Genomic DNA, 27,529 nt, shown 5'->3' with positions numbered 1-27,529 from the left:
TTTTCATAGGACCCGTTTTGACCATCTGTTTGCCTGTGTCCATGTATGCCCATATATATGGAGATATCTGTCTGACTGCGTCCATGTTATGCCCATATATGGAGATCTCTGTATCTGCCTGACAGTCAGCCGAGCGTCTAGTCGAGGACCGGCCTACTCGGGAACGATGTAAATAGGGAATGAATGCCCCACCCTTTAATGCAAACTCAATTATACCTGTTGTCATAACCTGTTTTGACCATCTGTTTGCCTGAGTCCATTTATGCCCATATATGGAGATATCTGTATCTGTCTGTCTGCGTCCATTTTATGCCCATATATGGAGATCTCTGCAGACACAGTGTCGGTTCCGGAAGACCCTGATGTCAGACAACATCTCCGCATACGGAGAATCCGAACCTTTCGCGCTGGGTTCCGAAAAATCGCGTATCGGGTCAGGTCGAGGCCGAATTTTTCTATTAAAGCTCATAGTTCGGCACCGAATGCCGTGCTACAGGCTCGTAGATCTGCTATTTTTGCAAATCTTTGTAGCGAAGGATTCTATATGGGTGTCTTATATCACCTCCAGGGGTCGGAATGTCCTTAAAGAGTCTAGTCACTTACTATAGTCATCCCACGTCTTCTCTCACCTTGAGTCTTGGATCTCTTTGGATCCTATAGGCTTATTCACTACCTTTTGATTCACTTTCTTTCTTACAACTGAGAACTAGCGGCCGGACAACTTGAATTGTAAAGTCATCCTTCTTATAGCTCCTAGTGTGACACCGCATTGTGACATCATATTGTGTCGTCATGCAGCATCATCCAAATAAGGCTGTTTCCTTTTCTACAAAGCTTCCCCCGTGAAACCGTTTTTTTGTCCAAAAGGTAAAAGTGCTGAATTCGATTCACAATTTCTTCTGGAATCTTATTGATTCTCTTCTTGATGATGGCTGGACAATGCATTGTGAGCTTGTAGATCGGGTTTCAAAGATTGTGTATACATTTGAATACTTGTGCATAATGAGTACTTTCTACTTTGCCACTTATAGCGTACATTTTAAAACCAATACCTGTGTACTTTTTAATTGCGGACTTTTACTTGAAAAATAGTATGTTTTACATTGCTGTATTGATACATTTACTTGAGTACAAAATGTGAGTATTTTTCCCACTTTCTTGTGATACCCACCCATTTAGACCGTGAAGTCTGGCCTTGCAGAGGTTAATCCTGGACCCCAAAAGAATGGATTCAGTTTAAAAATCACAATTCATATGACCACCCACAGTCCTTAAGATAATTGTCCTTATAACATATGTATTTTATTTTGTTTATAAAATGGTATAGTGGAACCAGAATACGCTGACAATAAAAAATGATTGACAAAGTAAATAGACACAATATTCTTTTGTTGCCACCTTTATTGAATACAATGGGTCATATTTTATGACCTTTTGAATACGATGGGTCATATTTTATGACTCTTTACGGTGACTTGAGTTGGAGAACCTATTCAGCAGCATCTTTTCCCTGTAAAGATAGGAATATACAATTAGATATTCTTCATTAGTCTTCAGTTAAATGTTAAAGATAATCATCTTAATTAACCTTTCATATTGAACAGGTATTTACCTTGGAGTCACGAGTCTTAGTTCTCATCTTGTTGACCTGGGATTCAGCGATGTCGGCACGCTCCTCAGCCTCCTCCAGCTCATGCTGAACCTTTCTGCACTTGGACAGGTGAGTGTTGGCTGCCTCCTCCTAAAATGTGATAGAGCGTCAAGATTTGAAAAGAGCAATTATGGTCCAAACAAGACATTTTGGGACCACATGAAGTTCTCATTGGAATCGCACAACCGTGGCTGTGCTCTTGATATTGTTCGGCAGCCTGAGCCTGAAATTACAGCTTACACAATCAATTGGTTTCTGCAGTCCATTTTGGATTATGCACTGTTACCATTATTCCTTTAAACTGCCTGCGTCTGCAGCTGTGTGCATGTCATACTGCAGAAGCATGGCAAACGATGGACACTGAAAAATGGACTGATGTTGGTCATATTCACTGATTACTATCGCTATTATTTCTTTAGTTATTCCATATGACTACAACACTATGCCCATGGCGACAACTAAACATGTATGAATACATATATGTCTTACCGCTTCCTCCGCCTGCCTCTTGTAGCCCTTCACCTTCATCTGCAGTTTGTCCACCAGATCCTGAAGCTTGGCCCCATTCTTCTTGTCCTCTTCAGTCTGTCGATCAGAGTGAATACATAACCTCAGTTCATGCATTCTATTAATTTTCTCAGAGGCATGATGGTCATTTGAGTGAACAGTACCTGGTATGTCAGCTCCTTCACCCTCCTCTCGTACTTGCGCACACCTTTAATAGCGTCTCCTCCGGCTCTCTGTGCGTTTTCAACCTCTGCCTCCAGTTCACGCACCTTCACAATTGAATAATATATTATTATCAAATGATGTATTCTTATTTCATTGACTATGCGCCCTGTTGAAGTGAAGGATATCTTACCCTGCCCTCCAATTTCTGGAGCTGCTTCTTGCCTCCCTTCATGGCCAGGTTCTCAGCCTCGTCCAGACGGTGCTGCAGGTCCTTGACGGAGACTTCCAGGTTCTTCTTCATCCTCTCCAGGTGAGAGCTGGTGTCCTGCTCTTTCTTCAGCTCCTCGGCCATCATAGCAGCCTGGAAAGTAGTTTTTGTGTAAGATCAAATATACTTTGTTGTCCCGCAAAGAACAAAAATTATGCCGCTGCATCACACACGCTGTGGAGATCATCCTAACTTACATCAGTGATGGCCTTCTTGGCCTTCTCCTCAGCATTCCTTGCTTCTTGAACACTGTCGTCCACTTCGCCTTGGACCTGGATCAGGTCAGCTTCAAGTTTCTTCTTGGTGTTCACAAGGCTTGTGTTCTAAAACAAAGATTCAGTTTAGGTACGCAGGTATGCATGATACTGTATATATGTTAAACTGAAAAGAAATAAGGCCATTCGACGCGACTAACGACATGATTATCTCAGTACACAGAACAACGTTCAGGAGAAAGGAGTATGTTAAATATGTTGATGTGGATGTACCTGGGAGTGCAACAGGCCACCGCGCTCACTGGCATCCACCAGTTCCCCCTCGGCTGCTTTGCGGCCTCTCTCTGTCTGTTCCAGAGCCACTCTCAGCTCCTCGATCTCAGCCACCATGAGGCCATTCCTACGCTCCACCATGGCAGCCTGTTCCTTCACGTCCTCCTGTCCTCTGACAGCGTCGTCAAGGTGCAGTTGGGCATCCTAAAACAAATCACATTCGAGGTGGTCGTGTTAAAGAGAAACATCAGAACGTGACTGTAGTTCAGAGCAGTTTCATTGTTTGAATATACCGGTATGTCTATGGTCTCTGTTTAACTACCTTGTGTTTGAATATGTGTCTATTGTCTACTGTCTAACTACTATGTATTCTGCACCTTGAGCTGTCCCTGGACATTCCTCAGCTGCTTCTGGGCCTCAGCAGCCTGGCGGTTGGCGTGGCTCAGCTGAACCTCCATCTCGTTCAGGTCTCCCTCCATCTTCTTCTTGATCCTCAGGGCATCGTTCCTGCTCCTGACCTCAGAGTCCAGAGTGCTCTGCATGGAGTCAATCACCCTCTGGCTGTTCCTCTTGATCTGCTCCATCTCCTCGTCCTTCTCTGCCAGCTTCCTGTCAACCTCACCCTTGATCTGGTTGAGCTCCAGCTGCACACGAAGAATCTTGGACTCCTCGTGCTCCAGAGTACCCTGAAATGTAACACGGGAGCAAAAGGTTATAGGACCTTTTAATGTAACATCCATCATATACTGCTACACTGTTTGAATATAAAATGTATTGAAAGAAATCTAAGATAGAGACATCTAGTTTTACCTCAGCTTCCTCCAGGGCTGTCTGGATCTCTGACTTCTCTGTCTCCACCTGTTTCTTGGATTTCTCCAGCTCATGGATGCTCTTTCCAGTCTCACCGATCTGTTCAGTCAGGTCTGAGATCTCCTCTGAAGTTGTTTGTAAATAATGAATGAGGATCTTTCCAATAAGCAACTGGATTTGTATTTGCATTTGAATAAAGTTGCAGCCTGAACCACAATTGATCTTGAACATTTAATGTTTTCTTTTCTTTTCTTTTTTTGTACGTTATTAAAAGAAGGATGTACTGTAGAAAAGACTTACGTTGCAGGTTCTTGTTCTCACGCTTCATGGTCTCCAGTTGGTCCAGAGACTCCTCGTAGGAGTTCTTCATCTTGAACACCTCAGTGCTGAGAGAACGAGCCTCTTTCTGAGCTCCCTCCAGTTCGGCCTGACCCTCTTCAAACTTCTGCTTCCATTCTGCCAGGACCTGCACAGCATTTGAGATGAAATGTGTCATTTATAGGCATGTAACGATTAAAAAAATAAAATTGGGGGGGCTAATGAATTAGGGTGTGTCTGATATGAAATGTGAGTTTAACTTAATCATATTAAATCGTATTCAATGGCTTTTGGAGAGCGATTAGTTCAGAGCACTGCTGGGGGAGGTCTGTGTGTCTGTGACCAGGTTGACGCATCATTAATGCATCAAGGAAGGCAATTATGTTTCTGCACATAGGTCAACTTCTATTCTAATATAGTGTAATGATGCGTGGAAGCGGGGATTGAACCCGGGACTCCCACTCGCCAATCCAACGTACAACCAGTCGTGCTAATAGGGCTGAACCCGATTAACAGGGCTCTTGTCGCTGATTCATGGCTGGTACTAACTGTGGGGGCTACAATCACCCCCCCGATCTTTGGAGCGCGCCCTCGTGCTCCACACTTCACGCCGTGGACCGCCGCACACGACGTGGACCTGTCCCTCACGCGAGGATATCACGCTCCTCGTCCTGCCGACTACGCCAGATTGTAGTGATGTATGGAAGCGGGGATTGAACCCGGGACTCCCACTCGCCAGTCCAACGCACAACCAGTCGTGCTAATAGGGCTGAGCCCGAATAGCAGGGCTGTTGTCGCTGGTTCATGGCTGGTACTAACTGTGGGGGCTACAATAGCATTAAAAATAACGTTTTTTTACATGTTAACCCTGTAGCTAGGTTCTAAACAATAAGAAAGTATGTTTACAGTTGTTGCACAGACATTGAGTACTTTTACTTTTGAGTACATGGAAAGTATGCTACTTTGGAAATGTAGTTAAATAAATGGTATGAAAATGTAGTACATACATACTGTATGAGATTAATAGCTGGGGGGGGGGGGGGTTAGAGAAAAAAAATCGTGAAATTGTAAATCGTGAACCTTGCATCGTATCGTTTACCCCACTTTAAGGACCTGCACAGAATATGTAAGAGAATGTGTCATTTACACCACTTTAAGGAGGAAATTAATTTGTTTTAAAATAATGTCTGTCAAAGCACCTTATCGAAGTTCCTCTGTTTCTTGTCAAGGTTGGCGGCCAAACCGTTGGCCCTCTCCACATCAATCATGAGGTCTTCCACTTCACCCTGGAGTCTCTGCTTGGTCTTCTCCAAAGAGGCGCACTTGCTATTTACAGCCTCGATTTGCTCCTCGGCCTCCTGAAGACGCTGGGCGAGCTTCTTCCTGTTGATCAGTGTCGAATGGAATCAAGTTATCGTGAGCAATATTTTGTACAGTGAGCGGTACCTGATGATTGTAAAAACACTGATGACTTACTTAGCTTCCTCCAGCTCCTCAGTGCGTTGGACAGCATCAGTCTCATACTTGGCCCTCCACTGAGACACTTCACCGTTGGCCTTGGACATTCCTCTCTGGAGTTCTGCCTTAGCTTCCTGTTCCTCCTCAAACTGCTCCCTCAGGAGGTCACAGTCATGGCGAGCTGATTGCACAGCATGGGCAAGGGCATTCTTTGCCTGTCGAAAGAAAGATGACAAAATAATGTCAACTGGATGAAATTACAGACAGATGTTATTAGGCCTATTCATAAGAAAAAGTGAAGAAACGCCTGTTCCTTACCTTAACCTCCTCTTCAACGTGTCTCTTCAACTCCTCAATCTGTTGGACGAAGGCCTGCTTGCCTCTGGTGAGCTGAGAGACGAGAGCTTCTTTCTCTTCAAGTTGACGAGCAAACTCGCCTAGTTAGAAATTTGAATATTAGTTCCAAACATTTACATAATCTTTGTTGAATACATGGGATAACTGCCAATCAAAGCATTGTCTCTAATTTCGGAATTTGCTCAAATACCATTGAAAACCCATGTAGGTTTTACAGAGAACATTTACCATTTTCAGTCAACAGTCTCGCTTTCTGAGCTCCAATGTCATTTAACTGGCGAACGTTCTCATCACTCTTGGACTTGATTTCACTGAGTTGGTCCTCAAGGGTGCGGCACATCTTCTCAAGATTTCCCTGTTGAATAACATTGGATCCAATCACTGAAGTAAGCTGCAATGTATACCCTCGTTTTTCCCCCCATGATCTGTTTGTTGAACAAGTGTTTTGACAAGAATTACACACAAGCATTCTCTTCTACCTTTGCCTTAGCGACAGCCTCCATGTTGCTGGACAGGTCATCGATCTCCATCTTGTACTCGCTTTTCTCCTTCTCAAGTTTCTGCTTGACTCTCTGGAGGTTGTCGATCTGCTCACCCAGTTCAGACACGCTGTCAGCCTGCTTCTTACGGAGACCGGAGGCGGTGGCCTCGTGCTGCAGGGTGGACTCCTCAAGGTCACGACGCAGCTTCTGGAACTCCGCCTCACGCTTCTTGTTCATCTCGATCTGAGCGGCCGTGGCTCCACCAGCCTCCTCCAGCCTCTCGCTGATCTCCTCCAGTTCCCTGGAGAGGTCGGCTCTCTGCTTCTCCACCTTGGCACGAGCGGCCCTCTCTGCCTCGATCTCCTCCTCCAGCTCTTCAATACGAGCCTTTCAAATGAATGATGTCAGATTAACATCTGAAAATAAAAATGCACCCTTACTTATTATAATTCATTAATTACAGCTGGGAAAATACCTGAAGTTCTTTGATCTTCTTCTGCAGCTGGGCGCCCAGAGACTGCTCATCCTCAATCTTACTCAGAAGCTGGGCGATTTCAAAGTCCTTCCTGTGGAATACAGTACGTCATATTTTAGTGGTAGCTTTTCTCCATGGCATTTCATATAGTTGATATTATTGCAACCATAGGTCGCAGTTCACTATGAAAACTGGCACATCCTGTCCATCAGTCCGTCCGTCCGTCCGTCCGTCCGTCCGTCCGTCCGTCCGTCCGTCCATCCGCTCGTCCGTAACGCCTCAAAGCTGTTCTGACATCACATTGTTGACTGTCAAGACTGCTGACTATCATCACCTGGATATCCATGCCCATATATGGAGATCCCTGATGTCATCAATAATAAGCCACTATCTGGGAATGCCCATATATTAAGCCCATATTGGCAATGCCCCTATATGGATCCATATATGGAGCTGGTCAATAACTCTACATCTGACCTCACAGACTCCATATATGGATATAGCTGACCTGTTCTGACATCACAGTGATGACTCGACCAGCTCAGCAGAAGGGTGCCAAAGCACCCATGTGCACACACCCATGTGTGTGACCTCGCCTTCTCTCCCTTAGGGTGTCTTACTGGTTATTATTAATAATGATATTCATATTGTGATCCACATTACTTCTTTATCTTCTCGTCAGACTGCTGCTTGTCATTCTCCAGGTCCATGATGGATTCCTGGGCCAGTTTCAGGTCACCCTCCAGCTTTCTCTTGGCTCTCTCCAGGTCCATGCGGAGCTTCTTCTCTTGCTCCAGAGAACCCTCCAGCTGCACAACGATAAACAATTTGCACATCATCATTCAGTGAAACAATAAACATAATGTATTCAAAACATGTGCTTGACTTTGGTAAAACTTACATCGTCAACTTGCTGCTCCAGCTTGGTCTTGGCCTTGGTCAGAGTGTTGACTTTGTCTTCCTCTGCCTGCAGGTCATCCAGGGTCTGCTGGTGGGCCTCTTGGAGGGCCTTCTTCTCCTTGGTCAGCTTAGCAAGACCTTCATCCTGAGAGGCCATCTCCTCGGTCAGGTTCTTCACCTAAATAACATGAAAGAATGGATCACTATTGTTCTATAACTTGATAAGATGGCTAGAGTGTATAATCTTGAATGGATCATTGTTGTTCCATAACTTTACAGCTAGAGAGTATAATGTCGAACCTTGTTTTCAGTGGCGTGTTTTTCCTTCTCCACTTTGGCCAAGGTGAGCTCCAGGTCATCGATGTCCTTCTTGAGCTCAGAGCATTCATCTTCCAGCTTCCTCTTCTTGGCAGTCAGCTCAGCATTGATTTCCTCCTCATCCTCCAGTCTCTCAGAAGTCTCTTTGAGCTTGGCCTCCAACTGGATCTTACTTTTAATAAGACCCTCGCATCTCTCCTCTGCATCGTTCAGTGCCTCGTCACCCTGGTTGTCAATGGAAAGGATGAGTGAGGGAACATGCCAGCGTTTGTTCTTGGTAGAGATATATGCATTTTGCAGCTGCTTCCTTGGGCGGGTACATTAACACAAGCGACATTAACAGACTGAACAAGTTGTCTCTATCATTGTTAGAGCTGGGACAGTACGGAGGCAGTGGCGGAGGTGAGGACAAGGAAGAAGCTGGGGGACATCGACCACCTCCAGAAGGATATATATTACAGTATACAAGTGTAGCAAGTGTAGCTACTTACTGATGCCGCTGCGGTCGAAAGGTTATTTTTCTCTTGCGTTACAGCGATCAGCTTCTCCTCCAGGGTCTTCTTGGAGGCCAGCGCAGCAGCCAGGTCAACCTTCATCTTCTCATAGTTCTCCTTCATGTTCTGCAGTTCTTTCTCTGTCTCAGCGCTCTGCAGGAGAGGCTTGATCTTGTAGTAGACCATCATCCATGGCCAGTGTTTCACATTCACGAATGAGCGCATGTTGAACTGGATGGTGTAAATGGCCTCTCTGTGGAAAACAGTTAGTGTGAAGTGAGTGGAAGTTAATTTCATTAAGTGTCCCGCGAAGCTAGGCCAATGTGACCCTGGGCGTACAACAAACTTTGAGCGCTTTGTGCCAACATGTAGGCCACGCTTGAGCTTAGATCCTTCCAGGAGCACCGCCCAAAAACTCTAAACCCACTCTAAACTTTTCCCAGCGGATTCCTCGTATCCCGCGCGCCAGTGTAACCACACTTCTAATTATTACTGCTATTATCGCGTCATTATAGTTGTTACTGTTGTCGTTGTTGTTATTGCTGTTGGTATTCTTCTCCATTTAACACATGGGAAGCCAAGGTTTCTAACATTTCTAGCTGTTGCTGCTGCCGTCGTTCACTTACGCTTTAATTTTGAAGAGCCTCGGAAGCTTCGTGCGTGTGCACGTGAGTGTCCACTGACTATTGAGGAGGATAATCCATTTGTTTACAAACACTCGCGAAACTAAACTCCAAACCGGGGCCGACCATCGCGGTAAAGTGTCACTGTGAAAACAATCAGATTTCTGCTTCCCTGGCGTTCTTTGCACCTTATTCATAGATAAAGCCCTTTTTATGTTTCAGTAGAGAATAGAAATCAATGCAGCCTAGATGCGCCATTTTGTCTCTCTGCGAGCTACGTTATGACGTATGGACCATCCATCAGTCTTTCACTGACAACACAGGATGCATGCAGCTCCATGTAACCAAGTTAACCCTTTGTGTTGTTCCTGAACGAGACAACTCCTTTTGGCACAGCGACCTCAAGTGGCCGTATCTCGTTACTGAACGAGTTTGGCGTACAAATTGTTAAGGGGAGTTTTTTTTTATCTTGCCACCATCACCAAAAGCTTGCTTGGCAATGTTTGCTATTTTATTGACGCTTTACATTTGTTTTATTTAGCAATGGCAATGTTTACTTACAAATTGTACTCAATATTGAATTGATGTTTTCAAAGTACCTCCTAGCCATCATCTTGACAAACTCCTTCCTCATGACGTAACCTCTTGCAAGAGCCTGAGTCATGGTGACTAGAATAAACAGCTTCTCATCTCGCATCTCCTCCAGGACACCCAGCAGACCAGCTTTGAAGAACACCTGAATGCAATGTCACAAACACTGTAACTAAACAAACTGAGGAACACCTGAATGCAATGTCACAAACACTGTAACTAAACATCCTGAAGAACACCTGAATGCAATGTCACAAACACTTTAACTAAACATCCTGAAGAACACCTGAATGCAATGTCACAAACACTGTAACTAAACATCCTGACGAACACCTGAATGCAATGTCAACAAACACTGTAACTAAACATCCTGAAGAGTACCTGAATGCAATGGCACAAACACTGTAACTAAACAACCTGAAGAACACCTGAATGCAATGTCACAACCGTAAAATCTACTTTTAGTCCTCTCTGGATAATGTTAAACCAGATTGGGAGTGTGTTTACCTTGGTATGTCCAAACTTGTACTCATCTTGAGGTACGTCAATGGAGCCAAGCAGCTTCTCAGAGGCTTTCTTGTTGTCCATAAACGCGCCTTCGGGGCATGCGCTGGCATTCAGTACTTTGTACCTGATTTGTAAAAGTTCATGGTCATTTTCCGCTGACGTTCAGTACTCTGTACCCGTTTTGAAAAAGTGGGTAATTTTGCATGAATATGAATGGAACTAAAAAAATAAGGAATAATAAATACCTCTGCTTGAAGTCAGCATAAGGGATTCTGCTGGGGAAGCCCTTTCTGCAGATCCTGATGCCCTCCAGCACACCGTTACACCTCAACTGGTGGATGACCAGGAAGTTCTCCATCAGCCCTGTAAACATGTTGCTTCATTATTACCAGTAAGACTCCCTAGTCGCTTATCTCCACAAATAGGCAAACAAAAAAGTCTTTCCAAAATCGTCCTGATGGTGGCGCTAGATGGGACAGATGCGTTTTGATTACATGACTGTAGAGATACTGTGCGATTTGCGTGATTTTAGGGCAAAAATTGTAGGAGCAGTGTCCAAAAATGTGTTTTAAAAAATCGGCCTGAAGGTGGTGCTAAATGGGACAGATCCATGTTGATGAGATGAGTGTAGACGTACTGTTTACCGATTTGCGTGATTTTAGGGCAAAATCTGTAGGAGCAGTGTCCAAAAATGTGTTTGAAAAAATCGGCCTGATGGTGGCGCTATATGGGACAGATCCATGTTGATGACATGAGTGTAGACATACTGTGTAGCGATTTGCGTGATTTTAGGGCAAAAATTGTAGGAGCAGTGTCCAAAAATGTGTTTTAAAAAATCGGCCTGAAGGTGACGCTATATGGGACAGAGCAATGTTGATGAGATGAGTGTAGACATACTGTGTAGCGATTTGCGTGATTTTAGGGCAAAAATTGTAGGAGCAGTGTCCAAAAATGTGTTTTAAAAAATCGGCCTGAAGGTGGCGCTATATGGGACAGATCCAAGTTGATGACATGAGTGTAGACATACTGTGTACCGATTTGCGTGATTTTAGGGCAAAAATTGTAGGAACAGTGTCCAAAAATGTGTTTTGCAAGAATCGGCCTCATGGTGGCGCTAGAAGAGGGCCATGTGAGAAATGAGGGGTGGGGTCTCCGCGCCGCCGAAGTGGACGAATAGGTACCGGCCCCGGCTCTCCCGGTCGCTCCTAGCCCGAGTTACGGCATTTCATGTGCGCTGCGCCACCACTTTTGCATCCGTTCTGGAGCACCAGGTGTCGGTGGTCCCCGGGAATTCCCCGTGTGGAGCCCCGTTGGGGTGGTCATTTGGTCTTTTTTGCACATTTGGTCATTTTTTACACCTGGGGGTCCCCCAGGGACCTGGGAGTCCCTGGAGCTCCGGGGGTCCTTGGAGGTTGTAGTTTGGCAGGCAAGGAGTTTGTGTGGACATTTTGGCATGGATCGGGCCAACGGTGGCGGAGATATGAGTAGGGGGAAAGTGTGACGTGTGACGAGTGACGTGATGGACAGACGGACTGACGGACTGACAGCCGGTGGAGGTTTGGATAGTATAGAAGTAACTGCGACCTACGGTCGCAATCAGTACAAAATAGTTACTGTACACACTGGCCAAAGTTGCGTTAAATGACTATCACTGTTTAAATGTTTATTTTCTGTTTACCTGGAGTCTTGGACTCGTTGGGAATCAGGCAACGCACAAAGTGAGGATGAGTGCGATGCAAGTTGGTCATCAGCAACGCCAAGTTTGCCTGTTGAGACATAATGAGACAATTAAGCTTATTATTAGTAGAAACTCATACGACATTGTACTTTTTCCCTAAACTACTACTACTTATTTGAACTCATTAGATACTAGTTACTCTCCAGATTATTTCCCCCCTAAAACATAAATTAACCACTTTAAGCCCCATTTTAAAGCAGAGTTACAAGCTTACAACATGTGATACAGAAATAGTTTAATTTCAACATGAAAATACCTGCATATTTCATACATGGATATAATGTTGATAATAATAATGCTTCATTCTTACAATAATGTAATGTTGGAAAAAAATTATAATAAATATTCGTACAGGAATTTAAAGTTGATAATAATGAATACATATTCTTACCCTGAAAGCACTTGACACAGTCTGCATAGAGCCACCCTTCTTCTTGCCTCCTTTCTTTGTAGTATCTGTTTACATGTTACAATCATGAGTTATCATTAGTTAAACACAATAAAAATGCCTCTCTTCTTGTCAGAGTGTTTATGGTATATTAATATAATAGTAACTTCAGGCCCAGGTGGATGATTTGTTTAAATTGCCTAGAAGTTGTTGGGTCGGGTGGGTGGGCATAAAAACGTAACATGCAGCACCGTTGCCCACCAAACTTGGTCAGGGGTCTGCCGTCAGAATAGCCACACCAGAGACCTGCGCACACCATTGCTCTGCCACTGCCCCCCCCCCCCTCTCTGTGTTCCTATTGGCCCGGGGTTTAAACAGCCATAACTGTAGTTCCCAGCACGCTAAAGGCCCAACCTTGGTAGGTGCTCTTATACAGCCAAGAGGGAAAGGTTGGAATTGTGCTCTGTGTGTCCCAGTCCCAGAACACACTATATTCTATGAATAAACATACCTTCAGGCTCAGGTGGGGGATACAGTACACCCAGCATTTTAACTGAACACATTTTATTCTATGAATAAACTTACCTTCAGGCTCAGGTGCGGGATAAAGTGTTGCAAGCAGTTTAACTGAAGACTTGGTGAACAGCTGCACCACAGAGTCATTAAGTGGATCCTTGTTCTTCTCCAGCCAGCCTGTGATGCTGTAGTCCACGGTTCCAGCGTAGTGGACCAGGGAGAAGTGGGCTTCACCTTTGCCTTTCCCTGGTTTGGGTTTCTCAAAGGCCTTGTTCTTCCCAAGATGCTGGTCAATCAACTTCTCGGCGAAGGATTTGTCCGTAGCCTTCGGGAACATGCACTGCTCCTCAAGGATGGAGAAGACGCCCAAGGGCTTTTGTAGAGGAGACAAAAGAGACAAATCAACAAAAAACAAACTAAAAAAAATATTAAAATCATGTCCATTAAAGCACAAAATAATTGTTTACCTTCTCAATGAAGCTATATGTTACTCCGTAAACTCCAGCTGATAACAATAGAATACGACACTAACTAGAAAGATGCAATGTTGGGAAATTGCAAGTGTGGTTCTCCGTTTTTGTATTTTCCCATTCAAGTCAATGGGGTTATTTGTCAGAGGGACAAACCCATAGCACCACAGTGTCAGGCGTGACAGACAGACAGAGATACATATGGACAGGATGTGACCGTTCACATACTAAACTGCAACCTATGGTCGCAATAATGATACCTTCTCAATGAGCTCAATGCAGATAGCCAAGTCCAAGATAATACATGCAAATATAATAATAATTGTATACCTTCTCAATGAGCTCAATGCAGACAGCCAAGTCCATGCCGAAGTCAACGAGATCCCAGGGAATTCCCTCCTTCAGGTACTCCTCTTGCTCCAGAACAAACATTGTGTGGTTGAAAAACTGTTGCAGTTTCTCATTGACGAAGTTGATGCACAGTTGCTCCAGGGTGTTGAACTGTAAGTTGAAATATCATTAGCCTGTTAGTCCCTAACTTTGTGACAAAAAATAATGAGTATCCCACTTAAAACAAGTCAATTCTTACATCAAAGATTTCAAAACCAGCGATGTCCAGCACACCAATGTAGTAGTTTCTCTGAGCTGGTGTGCTCAGCTGCTCGTTGATCCTAATGACCATCCACAAGAACAGCTTCTCATAGATGGACTTGGCCAAGGCACCAACTGAGTTCATGACCTAAGGAAATAGGAACGTTATTTAGTAGCGGTATTGAAATACACAATTCAGAATGTAGAATTAAAGATTTAGCCACTCTTAATCCAGACCAATTTACAGTAAGCAAGGAAAACACAAGGTAATATATCATATCAAATCTAGTCTTAAGTAAATAATAACTAGTTTAATGACTATAGAGATACTACTACCGATTAATCCTGCAAAAATACATTAGAGTTCTTGTGCTGCGTTGAGAATGTAAGGTGCGTATGAAATCAGATATCATACATACAAAAATGTCAAGTTACTCACCTGTGGCACAGTTTGTCCCTTAGTGACGTACTCATTTCCCACTTTGACTCTGGGGTAGCAGTATGCCTTAAGCATATCTGCTGAGTTCATGCCCAAAAGGTAGCAAATCTTGTCTGCCACTGAAATGTTCACACAATTTGCAATTTAGGTATTTATCAGACGCTTTAACAGTAAGCAAGGTAAACACAAGGTAATACGTCAATTGCAAAGAGATAGTAATCTAGAATAGTAGGTAAACCCAATAACCATCCTTCTAACAGAGTCTCTGCAGCAGTGCTGTTGCAACTTCAATAGACTCCGCGGCTTGTGCAATTTGCATGGGAAGTTCACAGAGTATAGTAGCTAAATATGGACCCGGTCATCAAATTATTAGCTTAGGAATGCAACAAACTAAACTAAACAATCTCCATGAATTCAAGGAATATATTGGCCTCCTGTGTTAACTGTGCATAGCTGAATAGGATGGGGTAGGTCTACACAACTGTATTTATATCAGTTTTTATAGTGGTATAGAGACAGATCTTCTAGTGTAAAAGGGTTGAGAACCACTGGCTTAGTTCATTTAGAATATAACTAAATACAATCTTTGTGACAAAGCATTACAGCATTATTTTCATTCCTCTCACCCTCAGTGCCGTCTGGTTCTGCCTGTTCCTCGCGCTGCTTCTGTTTGAAGGTCAATTTACCATGGTGCATCACAGCGCCGGTGAACTTGTAGATGCCCTGTTTCTCCTCGAGACTGAAGCCCAGGATGTCAATAGCGTCCTGATGTCAACGAGCAGAGATGTATTCAAGAGATTGAAATTAAGCATTAGATCAACAAACATCCAATTAGAATTGTGTAGGCTACAACTCAACGGTAAACTAAATGTTCACTGACATCAGTAGCTTCGAGTTCCAGTTTGTCATCGATGCTGGCCACAGCGATCACACCCATGCTGATCAGGGGGAAGTCGTAGGGGTTGGCGGTGATCAGACACTGCTCTGAAAAGGGATTAAAAAAGGTGAGAACATGTGTTTTTTATTCATTCATTGATGTTCTCACTGCTAATCTTATAGGAAGAGGGGAAGTCCGCACACTGTTGTGCGACAATTTTATTGAGAAGATACAACGTTTCGACCCTGGTGGGTCGTCTCCTGATGAAGACGCACCGGGGTCAAAACGTTGTTTCTCCTCAATAAAATTGTCGCTGGAGCTACAGAACAGTGTGCGGACTTCCCTTCTTCCTATGGTGTGTATTTTTGGTTCAGCACCTGAAACATCTTTTGGAGATGTGCGTGCTTCCCTCTCTGCTCTCACTGCTATACTATATGAGATACTTTAATGGTTTCCTGTGGAAATAAGCTTAGTCTTTTCATGGATCTCCTTTTAGTAGACCTTGTACCAGTGAACTGTACCGTCATGAAACTGTACCTTTTCCTATGCAAACTTCTAATAAAGTCTTCAATCAATCAACCAATGCTAATCTCACTCAGTGGTATTGAGTTCACAAGTTCACAATACTTTGTGAACTTAAAGGACAACTCCGCCCTAAATCACTTCTAGGCTCATTTTCCTACTTATATTGATCCAAAAAGACTGTCCATGGGGTCTATTAGGCACAAATGCCCATGTTGTCCAGTTTCCCCAGCAGAACCCTGCAGCTCTCATAGCATAGAGTGGAGCCTATAAGCCTATCGCTTTTACACTATTTGTTGTGGTTAAAAGTTTTTATTTTTCATGAATGTGTTACTAGTTGTCATTACAAACACATCCATGCCATCGTTGTCCCACAAAAGTCATGACACTCTGCTAAACAGATGTTATGCTTTTATGTGTTTTGCCAAGTCCCGGAAAAGACACACTGTGATTGGCCAATACAGTCACTTTGATTGGCAGTTGTGCCGAATGCTCACCCCAAAACATGATTTTTGCCATTGTGGTGGCTTGTGTGGTGCAATCAAGGCATGGATGTGTTTGTAATGACAACTAGTAACACAGTCATGAAAAAATAAATCACTTTTGACCGCAACAAATAGTGTAAAAGCGATAGGCTTATAAGCTCCACTCTATGCTATGAGAGCTGCTTGGTTCTGCAGGGGAAAATGGACAACAGGGGCATTTGTGCCTAATAGACCCCATGGACAGTCTTTTTGGATCAATATAAGTAGGAAAATGAGCCTAGAAGTGATTTAGGGCGGAGTTGTCCTTTAACTTGTGAACTCAATTCCACCGCCATCTGGTCGGAGTCGGGTTATCTCACTGCATCAGCATCAGTAATTCCATTTAACAACTAGAAACAGCGCTCTCCGCCAAGTCAGGTAGGTTATTGTGGCCTCCTGGTGGCGCTACAATAGGCCAATGTGAAAAGGGTGCCATGTGTTCTTGGGCCTTTCATGGCATTCAGACGCTGCATGCATGATTTGAGGCATTTTGTTCCAAAAATGTGTTTAGCAAAAGTTGACCTGCTGGTGACGCTATAATAAGGCAATGTGAAAAGGGTGGCATTTGTTCCTTGGCCTAGTGGGAATGTGTGCGCAACATTCCACGCAAATCACAGGCTGCATTCATGATTTGAGGCATTTTGTTCAAAACGGACCAATCCTGAAACCCAATGTTAGCCAATCAGGATAGAATATGAAATATCAGAAAAATCTGTCTTGATCACATCACTATAGATATACTGTGTACTACACAGTATATCTATAGTGATCACTACACAGTGTGTAGTGATATGCATAATCTTTGGATAAAATCTGAAGGACTAATATCAAAGAATATGTTTTGCATAAGTCGGCCTCCTGGTGGTGCTATAAAAGGCAGATGTGAAAAATGCAGGGCAAATGTTTTTTCCTTGGCCGCTAGGGAGAGCGCATAGATAGTTTTAAACTGATCGGTGGAGTTATAGGAAAAAATCGTCCTTTTGGGAAGTGGGGATGTGTGTGCCAATTTCATGAAAACTGCACGCTGCGTGTTCATGATTTGAGGCATTTTGTTCATAACAGAGCAATCCTGCAAACTTTGGAAGCCAATCTTAGCCAAACGGGATGGAATATGGTAAATTGGACAGATTCACGTTGATCACATGACTGTAGAGATACTGTCTACCGATTTGCATGATCTTTGGACAAAATCTGTAGGAGTTGTTAAAAGTTTTGTAAAAATCTGACTCATGGTGGCGCTAGAACAGGCCCATCTGAAAAATGTGGGGCAGAGGTTCTGAATTGGCATCCAGGAAGTGTATGTGTGCACAGTTTGGCACCGGGCCAACGGCGTCAGAGATTAGCTGCACAGACAGACAGACAGACAGACAGACAGACAGGGTGCAACAGTCTCTCGACCATGCCTTTCGGCCTGGCGGAGACAATAATCTATAATAATAATAAACTATAATAGTAATTCCACTTACCAATGATCTCAGGTTTGTGGTTGGTCATCATCTGGAAGAAGATGTGGTAGCCTCTCTCAGCAGGAAGCTGGAAGGTCACTCTGGACTTCTCCAGCAGATCTATATGAGTTGTACATAAGTCAAAATGTAATCCTCACATAAAGGGATATATCATTTACCATCTGTGAACTTCATACTTACATGTCTCAATATCAGCACTGGCCAGTTTACCGGTTGTGCCAAAATGGATTCTGATGAATTTACCCTGTTTGATAGAGCACACTTTGTTTCATCTCTCTACATTGTGGAATTGTTGCGGGTATTCTCATAAAATGACATTATTTTTAAACTTACAAAGCGAGAGGAGTTGTCATTCCTAATGGTCTTGGCATTACCATAGGCCTCCAGCAAGGGGTTGGCTGCAATAATCTGATCCTCCAGTGACCCCTATGGAATGTTTCAGACATCGCCCAGTTTAACATTTGGTCAGATTTTTTTCAAATTTTCAAAATGTTCAAAAACATTTATTTGTTAAAGTTAAAACCTGTATATACCTTGATTTTAGTGGCACCACCCTCTCCACCAGAACTAGCTGTTGCAAAGTACTGGATGACACGCTTGGTGTTCACAGTCTTTCCAGCACCGGATTCTCCACTGGTTATAAATGCATACATTCAGAGAAATGCATTTAGTCAATTTGTGTACAATGTTCTTGTTTTTAATGCCTAGTTAGTAGATGACAGAAACTTACGTGATCAGGACAGACTGGTTCTCTTTGTCTGTAAAATGTAAATCAAACCTTTAGTCACAAATACGGCACAAGACCGTTATGTATGTTTTACATTATCCTCACTAGGACAGTACGTACCCATCAGCATGAACTGATAGGCGTTGTCAGAGACGGAGAAGATGTGAGGTGGGGCCTCAATACGCTTCTTGCCTCTGTAGGCATTCACAACCTCCTGGTCGTACACTGGGAGCCACTTGTAGGGGTTCACAGTCGCACAGAACAAGCCAGAGTAGGTCTGAAGGAAGGGGAGAAGAGAAAGAACATTAACTTGCTCACCCTTGTCTCCTCAAGGCTTTGACTACTGTCTGCAACGCACTTCTCATCGGGGTCCCTAACATGAGCATCCAGAAGCTCCAGTACATTCAGAACTAGAAAGATAAAATTCTGGGAAATTGCGAGTGTGGTTGCCTATTTATAGTCTGAGTAGCTAGAATGTCATGTGCTGCTATATAGGATCCTGATGATGAGAGAGAACATATCACAGCCATACTCCATTCTCTACACTAGCTTCCCATCTCCTTCAGGATGGAGTAACCTTCAAGGATCTGCCTTCTTACCCATCAGTGGATCCACAGCAATACCCCCTCCTATCTAAAGAAACTCATTGGACCCCCTACTTCCACCCGCTCCCTTCCGCTCTGGAAAACTCACTCAAAGGCAAAAAGACTGATCTCCGCTGGGATTAATGTTACGAGTTAGAAGAGGCATCAACTAAATGAACAAGTTAACTTTTGTTAACAAAAAAAAAAAAAAAAAAAAAAACGAACTAAAAGTTTGTTATTTACATACTGTTGTTTTCTCTATGGGTTTCACTTGATGATATAAATTGTACTGTGTATTTTTCTCTCTTTCCTATCGACAGGTGCAACAACCATGAACTGTTCTCAGCATGTAGAAAATAGGGCATTAGCGAAAAAGTGATTTTTCATTACACAAGTCGACTCCCACCAACTCCCACCAGAGAAAGTCGAAAGTCGAAGTTCTATCCTCTATCATTATGTTTGCTCCATGTGTGCGTCTGTACAGCATTCAAACAGTAGGATTGCTTATTGCCAAGGACGGAATGATCCAATATTACAGTGCTACATTACATTTGGTATAACATGGTTCTATTGTGAAAATAGCAGATCTACATGCTCACAACGCCTCGCAATGCGAGGCGTTGTGAGCATGTAGGTCGGCTATTTTCACAATTTCTGCCTCTATATATCTGACAATTTGGACAATGTTTAATTAGTCTAATTAATTTAGAGGTATTAAAAAGTCCTTAAATTGGCACTTTAGAAATGTGAAGATACCCTCTACTGTATGTCTATATACTTAAACGTTGTTGGTTTGTTTACAGTTGAGTCAGAAAACAATGTTGCACATTAAGTTAATCGTCTGGGGGGCCCCCCCCCCCCCAACATAATTGGGGGGTCGTGTGTGATGTGATGACGTCATCGAAGGGTAAAGTCGACTTCAACTCAACTTTTTACTGAGTCGAGTCGACCCGCAAAAATCACAAGTCTAAAACCTTACGTAGATCATCCATGCTGCATAACGCTCTTTGAGGTTATACAGGACGGTGGCTTCAGTGAGGTGGGTCATCATGGCCATGTCCTCAATCTTGTCATACTTGGGAGGGTTCATGGGGGTGACGTCAGCCTCAGGCACAGTTCTTTCCTAGAAAAATATAATAATAATCGTGATTAGGGCCTGCATCAGTGGTGGAAAAAGTACTCCATTTTTTTTACGTGAATAAAAGTATCATTACTGCAATGTAGAAGTACTCCGTTACAAGTAAAATACAACGAAAATATTGGCATCAAAATGTACCGTACTTAAAGTACCAAAAGTAAAAGTACAAAATGTTTGAAAATAGCTGATCTACAAGCTCACAACGCGTCACTTGGCGACGCGTTGTGAGCTTGTAGGCTATTTTCAAATGCCTATAGGCATAAAATAGGGCTAAAGTGGTTAATGTATCTTTTATAATATTATAATTTATATCCGCAAAGTAAATAGTAACTAAAGTTTTCAAATAAATGTAGTGGAGTAAAAGTAACATTTTCTGGATCTAGAATGTAGTGGAGTAGAAGTAATTGGAAATACTCCAGTAAAGTAAAAGTACCTCAAAACCGTACTTAGCACTTACTGTAAGTAAAAGTACTTAGTTACTTTACACCACTGGCCTGCATGTAGGCCTACTCCACTTTTAGAGTTAAATTTGGTCCTGGGTGTCACAACATGTCGGCAGCACCCCCCCCCCAAAAATATCATTTTTCTCAAACAGTGACTTATAGGCCATCCTGACTACTAATTGATGCTGAGGCAGAATTGGCCCGAATCACATGAAAGAGGTCTCACAGCACATGGTTGGTTCTACAGACTCCAACTTTCGCACGCAGAGTAGCCCAGATCTTTGCCTACATACTTAGCTACTTCCCCTGCCGTTACTGTACTTACATGATGCACAGTTGTACAAAACGTAATTTTTCAGTAGAACCGCCGATCCAACGAATATGCCCATAAAAGGGGACAAGGACTGAGAGATACAGAGATCCCATATATGGTGATCTTTCGCACACGGATAGCTCAGATCTTTGTGTGGGCAGCACAGGCTTGGCGGCACCAGAACCTGGAGGTTGTTAAGACAGCTCATTCAAGTTAGTTTATTAAGGTGACGATATTGTAGTTTGAACAGAGCCGAACCGATTTAAAGTGGGCTCTAAAAGTGGAGTATACATCGGCCCTTACAGTGGTACTTGATTTTAGATAAACCTTTACCTCCTTCTTGTCCCCAAGCAGTTCCACCTTGATTTTGGCACCGTCCTTCCCTACGATTTTACACTTGAGGTACATCCCGGCTTTGTCGGCCACATATGCTGCCGTTTTGGCATCAAAGGGCGTAGCTTGAGCCTCCATTCTCTCCTTCTCTGGCTTACGGAGATAGATGGCGGCCTTGCCATACTGCTTCATCTCTTCGTCCGTACTCATGGTGGCGGCTTTCTGTAGACGGACAAATAGATGGTGTTAATTATATTAATGTTGCTTCTGGGTGGTCCCTGGAACTAAATATTTTGAGATGGGGGTCCGTGGCCAAATACATATCATTTTGGGGGTCCTTCACATGAAAAGGTTTGAGAACCACTGACATAGTAGTCTGTCAAGAACAGAATAACGGAGCTCCAGTTAAGTGAAAAGGACCTTTTCTTTGACGATGGCTGGCCAGATTGCTGACATAGAAACATAGTTTTTTTTTCAAAAAACCTTAGAAGGATTCAAAAGACACTTATAGAATCGGGTCAAAATTCAAATGTTCACGATTTTTCAAAAATAGCAGATCTACAAGCTCGCAGCGCGGCACTCGGTGCCGCGCTGTGAGCTTGTATATCTGCTATTGTTCAATAGTTAAAGCATAAAATAATGATACACAATAAGGTGTACCCGTTCGTGTTAATTAATATTTTATTATGAAGGCGGACAAATAGATTTATGCAATTGCTGACTTGAGATCTGAGTAGATAATTGTAGGACTATTCTTATGGTTATAGCTAATTGTAGATTTATTAGGAAAATTATGAACACTCACTTTTCTCCTCTACCAGTAGCGGTGGAATCTTGTGTGCAGCCTTTAGTGTGGAGAAAACACATCATTTTGAGGACATTAACAGGAGTTGAATGATTCAATACAATTTATAATCATGAATCAAACTGGATTATATTAATGATATGAATCCTAATGTTCATTCTTGCCACACAACACTTTGCACCAGAGACATTTTAACATTTCTCATCAGTTCCAGATTTGAAAAGAGTTATTTCAATATTAGTTACATGCAATGAAATTAAATGTAACTTGCCCATTATGTTTTATTCCTTTGTTTGTTTGTTTGTTGGTGTTTCGCTTATGCTTAATTCCACCAAATTATCTTAAGTCATCACAGCCATGCTTCTAGATTTTTTTTATTTTATTTGTACTGAAGCAATGCTAGATTTCTTTCTCACACTTTTATTCCAGTGTATGAATTAAGGTTACAGGTCACCTGTCTGCCCACTGTAAGCCACTGTACAGTGGCTGTACTGTATCTGTACTGTATCTGCCCACCTGGTGGGAAGACTAGCCAAACTGTAAAATAAAATAAATAAACTAATGTTGTTACTTTAAACTAATAATAACTCCATAGATGTAAAGGTACTCTTCCAAATAATTACTTGATTAAGAGTACAAAAGTATCTGGTGAAACAACAAATTATTATTTAAATAATCATAACATAATTGAAACGTCCAAATAAAAATGAAATATCAAAATCTAATTCCAATCTGGCCGAAACCATATCATTATAAACTAAATAATTATAAACCTGTTCATCAATATAACATATTATTCTGTGAACTTAACATTCAGTGTCTGTAATAATGTCCGCAGCTATGTGGCACTATGTACGGAGTCATGTTAGAAATGAATAACAGGACTAATAGATTTATTCGACTATTAAAAGCTGCCACCAGGATATGACTATGATTAGCAGACATCTCTAAAACATGTATACGACTATGAAGCCATGAAAACATCACAGATGGAAAGTCTCACTCACCGACCAAATGGAACTCTGATGATCTCGGTCCCTGACAGCCATCTCAGCATGCCTTATATTAGGTGTTATTTGCATGCTACGCAGAAAGTAAAAGTAGAGACTGCCTTTCAAGGTCCTCTCATTCCTGTTGACCATTTATATTTATTCACTCACATGATACTTGGTACTAGTGCTCCTTGGCTATGTGTTTAATGTCCATGCCAGTGCCATGGTACAAAAATAGTAGTCTATTGGCAGGGTGTGCTTGTTAATTACTTGATATGCTACTTCATACTCCGCTCCTTTTGAGGAGGAATCACTAAATTTGACAGCTTCCCAGCAAAGCACGTCAGGACCCGGACCATTCAGTGACGTCTCGATTGGGGTCAGATCAAATCAAATCAAATCAAATCAAATCAAATGAAACTTTATTTATAAAGCACATTTAAAACAACCTGAATTGACCAAAGTGCTGTACAGAGAAAGAGCAAACAATAAAAGCATGAGCATATACTGTATACGGTACCTATAACAAGTGTCAACAAGAAAACACAACACATATATATGCGGTATAAAAGCAAAACATTTAAAAGACCTCAGGTGAGATTACAAGCTAGAGAAAATAGGTGAGTTTTAACCTGAGATTTAAAAACAGTTATAGATGGAGCAGACCTAATCGAAAGGGGCAGGTTGTTCCATAGCCTGGGGGCTGCAGGCTGCAGCCGCGAAAGCGCGGGCCCCTCTAGTTGTTTTTTTTAGGAATCAGATCAAGTCAAACCATAATCAGATCTGGCCTAGAATATCACCTGATTTCAACCAACATGCAGTTGTGTGTTGACAAATTTGTTCATTAGTGTAACCACCGTTCCTTTGACTTAGAACTTCAACTATGCTCAAAACTGTACTTTTTGGAACATTCAGTGTCTTTGCAATTGTTTTATATCCTTTTCCCTTTTTTTTTTTACAAAGCAATAATCTATTCTCTGAACTTTTCTGACCATTCCTTAAAGCCATGTTTCTAACCACTCTAATCACAGTCAACAAACTTCTAGTCAGGCCAGATTGCACATCTGATGCAGCTATTTAAGCCCTTGATTAGTCGATTGCAGTTGATTACAGATGTTTTCAGGAGTAATTAAGAGTTGAATAATTGAAAGTGAAAGTGGCGTTAAAAGTGTCATTTAAAAAAAAAAACACGACAAATGTTACATTGTTCTTGTATGATTTATTTAGTTAATTCAGTTGTCAGTTTGTGAATTTTGCTAATAAAACAGATTTGCAGAGAGGGGGGGTTGAATAATTTTTAACACAACCGTAAATCCTGCCCACAAAAACGGACGTCCTGGATTAATCAGAGAGGGTCCGATCATAACTAGTCAGATATGTCCCAGAATATGACCTTACATGCTCATATTTCAATTAACATTACAAACAATAACAATAATACATAAGTCCATATGACGTCCTGTTAATGACGTCAGGTTCATCCCCATGTGACCTGGTCAAGTTCTGAACGTCACCGGAGTCACCGGAGGACGTTATCATGACGTCATCATGACATCATTTGGCTTGCAGGGAATTTAGTGACTTTTTGGGCAGAGTTTGGCGAAAATACAATAAAAAACAAATTTGAAATACACATTAGTCTTGTCCAGTGTTGTTTTTGACAGCAAATTTTGAGTTTGGTTTTCTTTTAGTCATAGTTTTTTGAATAAAATGTAATTTAGTTTTAGTCATAATTTAGTCACATGAAAAGTTTTAGTTTTAGTCAAATTTTAGTCGACTAAATATAAGATTTTAGTTGACTAAATCTGCAGTTGATTTAGTCAACTGAAATCTTGGCAAGCCTTGATGGCATCATAATCACTGATTTTACACTTGGTTTCATGCTGAAAATAGCAGATCTGCGACGCGTTGTGAGCTTGTAGATCTGCTATTTTCAACACGCAACACCTGAGAGCAACCAAACATAAAATGACTCTTCTCCACTAGTCCCTCCGGCACTGGCTTAAAATGGAATGACTTTAGTGTTTGGACACTACTGTCACTTAATATCCTTGACTGGCCCATAAAAAGTGTCCCCCCCCCCCCCCCCCCCCCAATGTTGTTTCCATTCCTGTCTGTCTGTCTGTCTGTCTGTCTGTCTGTCTGTCTGTCTGCCTGCCTGCCTGCCTGCCTGCCTGCCTAATTGATTGATGTATTGATTGAATACTTTATTAGAAGTTTGCATTGGAAAAGCAGATTAAAAAATGGAACCTTTTGATCCTAAGCGGCCACTGCCACTGCCACTGCCGCCCTGGAATCTTGGATCAGAGTTGTTTTGGGGTCAACTACCCCTTGTTGGCAGCATGGCTCGGCTTGGCTGCTTGATGTGATGCAATCAAGCAGCTGCATGTGCTGTGACAGCAACCCTTGGACTGTATATCAGCTTGTGTGTGCAATTATTACATTACACATGTCTGTTAATGCATGTATTCATGGTGAAATGTAATGCTGAGATGAAATGTGATGAGTACAGACAGACAGACAGACAGACAGACAGACAGACAGACAGACAGACAGACAGACAGACAGACAGACAGACAGACAGACAGACAGACAATTCTTTGCCTCACTGTCTGATTCCCTCATATCTTTTAAAGGACAACTTTGTTTTTTTACTACAAGGATTCATATTTTAGATGTAATTAAAGAATATAAAAGATGAGTGTAAATTGATTTCATTTACTTATTTCTATTGTTTTAGAGATTCTTATTTCAGTGGTTGGGGGCATGCGTACAAGTGGCTAAATATGTCATTTTACACAGAATAAGCCCATTCCCAAGATACAACGCAACCTTTCATGGTTGGATCATTTGGAAGTGACTTATGGGGGCTAGAAGTGTTACTAATTACTTCTGTAATTATCAGAAAGAAACTGCTGGCTTATTGTGTCTAAAAAAAAAAATGTTAGCCACTTGTACGCATGCCCCCATGCGTACGCATGCCACACATTTTAGCACGGTAAACACGCTAAAACAATAGAACGAAGCAAATTAAAACATTTTAACACTCACTTTTTCTTTTCTTTAATTACAATCTAAAATATGAACCCTTGTTGTAAAAAAACGTTGTCCTTTAATTAAAAACATGCATGTTCCCGAAAGCATTCCTGCAAATAACCTTTTATCTGTTTCTTTACCTTTTAATTACTGTATTTGTGTAAGGTCACTTTATTTTCACTTCTTTTTGCTAAATTCATGATTGTGCAGCACTTTGTCTAGACATGTCTAGAAAGGAGCTGTATAAATAAAGTTGTAATTATTATTATCCCGCATTGTACTGTACGGTACCAATGTTGTTTTTGAAGCACATTTTGATTTAGTTTTAGTCATAGTCTTCACTTTCAATTATTCAACTCTTAATTACTCCTGAAAACATCTGTAATCAACTGCAATCGACTAATCAAGGGCTTAAATAGCTGCATCAGATGTGCAATCTGGCCTGACTAGAAGTTTGTTGACTGTGATTAGAGTGGTTAGAAACATGGCTTTAAGGAATGGTCAGAAAAGTTCAGAGAATAGATTATTGCTTTGTAAAAAAAAAGGGAAAAGGATAAAACAATTGCAAAGACACTGAATGTTCCAAAAAGTACAGTTTTGAGCATAGTTGAAGTTCTAAGTCAAAGGAACGGTGGTTACACTAATGAACAAATTTGTCAACACACAACTGCATGTTGGTTGAAATCAGGTGATATTCTAGGCCAGATCTGATTATGGTTTGACTTGATCTGATTCCTAAAAAAACAACTAGAGGGGCCCGCGCTTTCGTGGCTGCAGCCTGCAGCCCCAGGCTATGGAACAACCTGCCCCTTTCGATTAGGTCTGCTCCATCTATAACTGTTTTTAAATCTCAGGTTAAAACTCACCTATTTTCTCTAGCTTGTAATCTCACCTGAGGTCTCTTAAATGTTTTGCTTTTATACCGCATATATATGTGTTGTGTTTTCTTGTTGACACTTGTTATATATACCGTATACAGTATATGCTCATGCTTTTATTGTTTGCTCTTTCTCTGTACAGCACTTTGGTCAATTCAGGTTGTTTTAAATGTGCTTTATAAATAAAGTTTCATTTGATTTGATTTGATTTGATTTGATCTGACCCCAATCGAGACGTCACTGAATGGTCCGGGTCCTGACGTGCTTTGCTGGGAAGCTGTCAAATTTAGTGATTCCTCCTCAAAAGGAGCGGAGTATGAAGTAGCATATCAAGTAA

At 42.0% G+C, this 27,529-nt stretch overlaps 1 protein-coding gene across 1 annotated transcript; it reads right to left on the bottom strand.

The window, feature by feature from the left end:
* Positions 1-1,489: 1,489 nt before the first annotated feature.
* On the bottom strand, positions 1,490-21,691 carry LOC308287613 (myosin heavy chain, fast skeletal muscle-like; the record flags this gene model as incomplete). Its single annotated transcript, XM_080728841.1, has 39 exons — positions 1,490-1,510; positions 1,613-1,741; positions 2,141-2,236; positions 2,323-2,427; positions 2,514-2,684; positions 2,789-2,914; positions 3,080-3,283; positions 3,457-3,765; positions 3,890-4,014; positions 4,190-4,355; positions 5,407-5,590; positions 5,684-5,880; positions 5,984-6,102; positions 6,251-6,377; positions 6,502-6,891; positions 6,980-7,070; positions 7,643-7,788; positions 7,881-8,057; positions 8,180-8,422; positions 8,689-8,944; positions 9,914-10,050; positions 10,413-10,536; positions 10,658-10,775; positions 12,091-12,178; positions 12,542-12,606; positions 13,124-13,427; positions 13,855-14,025; positions 14,114-14,263; positions 14,555-14,673; positions 15,181-15,319; positions 15,435-15,538; positions 17,944-18,042; positions 18,124-18,187; positions 18,277-18,369; positions 18,477-18,576; positions 18,674-18,701; positions 18,791-18,947; positions 20,234-20,377; positions 21,482-21,691. 39 exons carry the CDS (start codon positions 21,689-21,691, stop codon positions 1,490-1,492), a joined length of 5,796 nt encoding a protein of 1,931 aa, XP_080584967.1.
* Between the last annotated feature and the right edge of the window lie 5,838 nt (positions 21,692-27,529).

The sequence above is a fragment of the Nannobrachium achirus genome (assembly GCF_963921795.1).
Source record: "Nannobrachium achirus genome assembly, chromosome: 6".
Lineage (NCBI taxonomy): Eukaryota > Metazoa > Chordata > Actinopteri > Myctophiformes > Myctophidae > Nannobrachium > Nannobrachium achirus.
The sequence above is the reverse complement of the archived record's forward strand: the minus strand, read 5'-3'. Positions and strand labels throughout refer to the sequence as shown.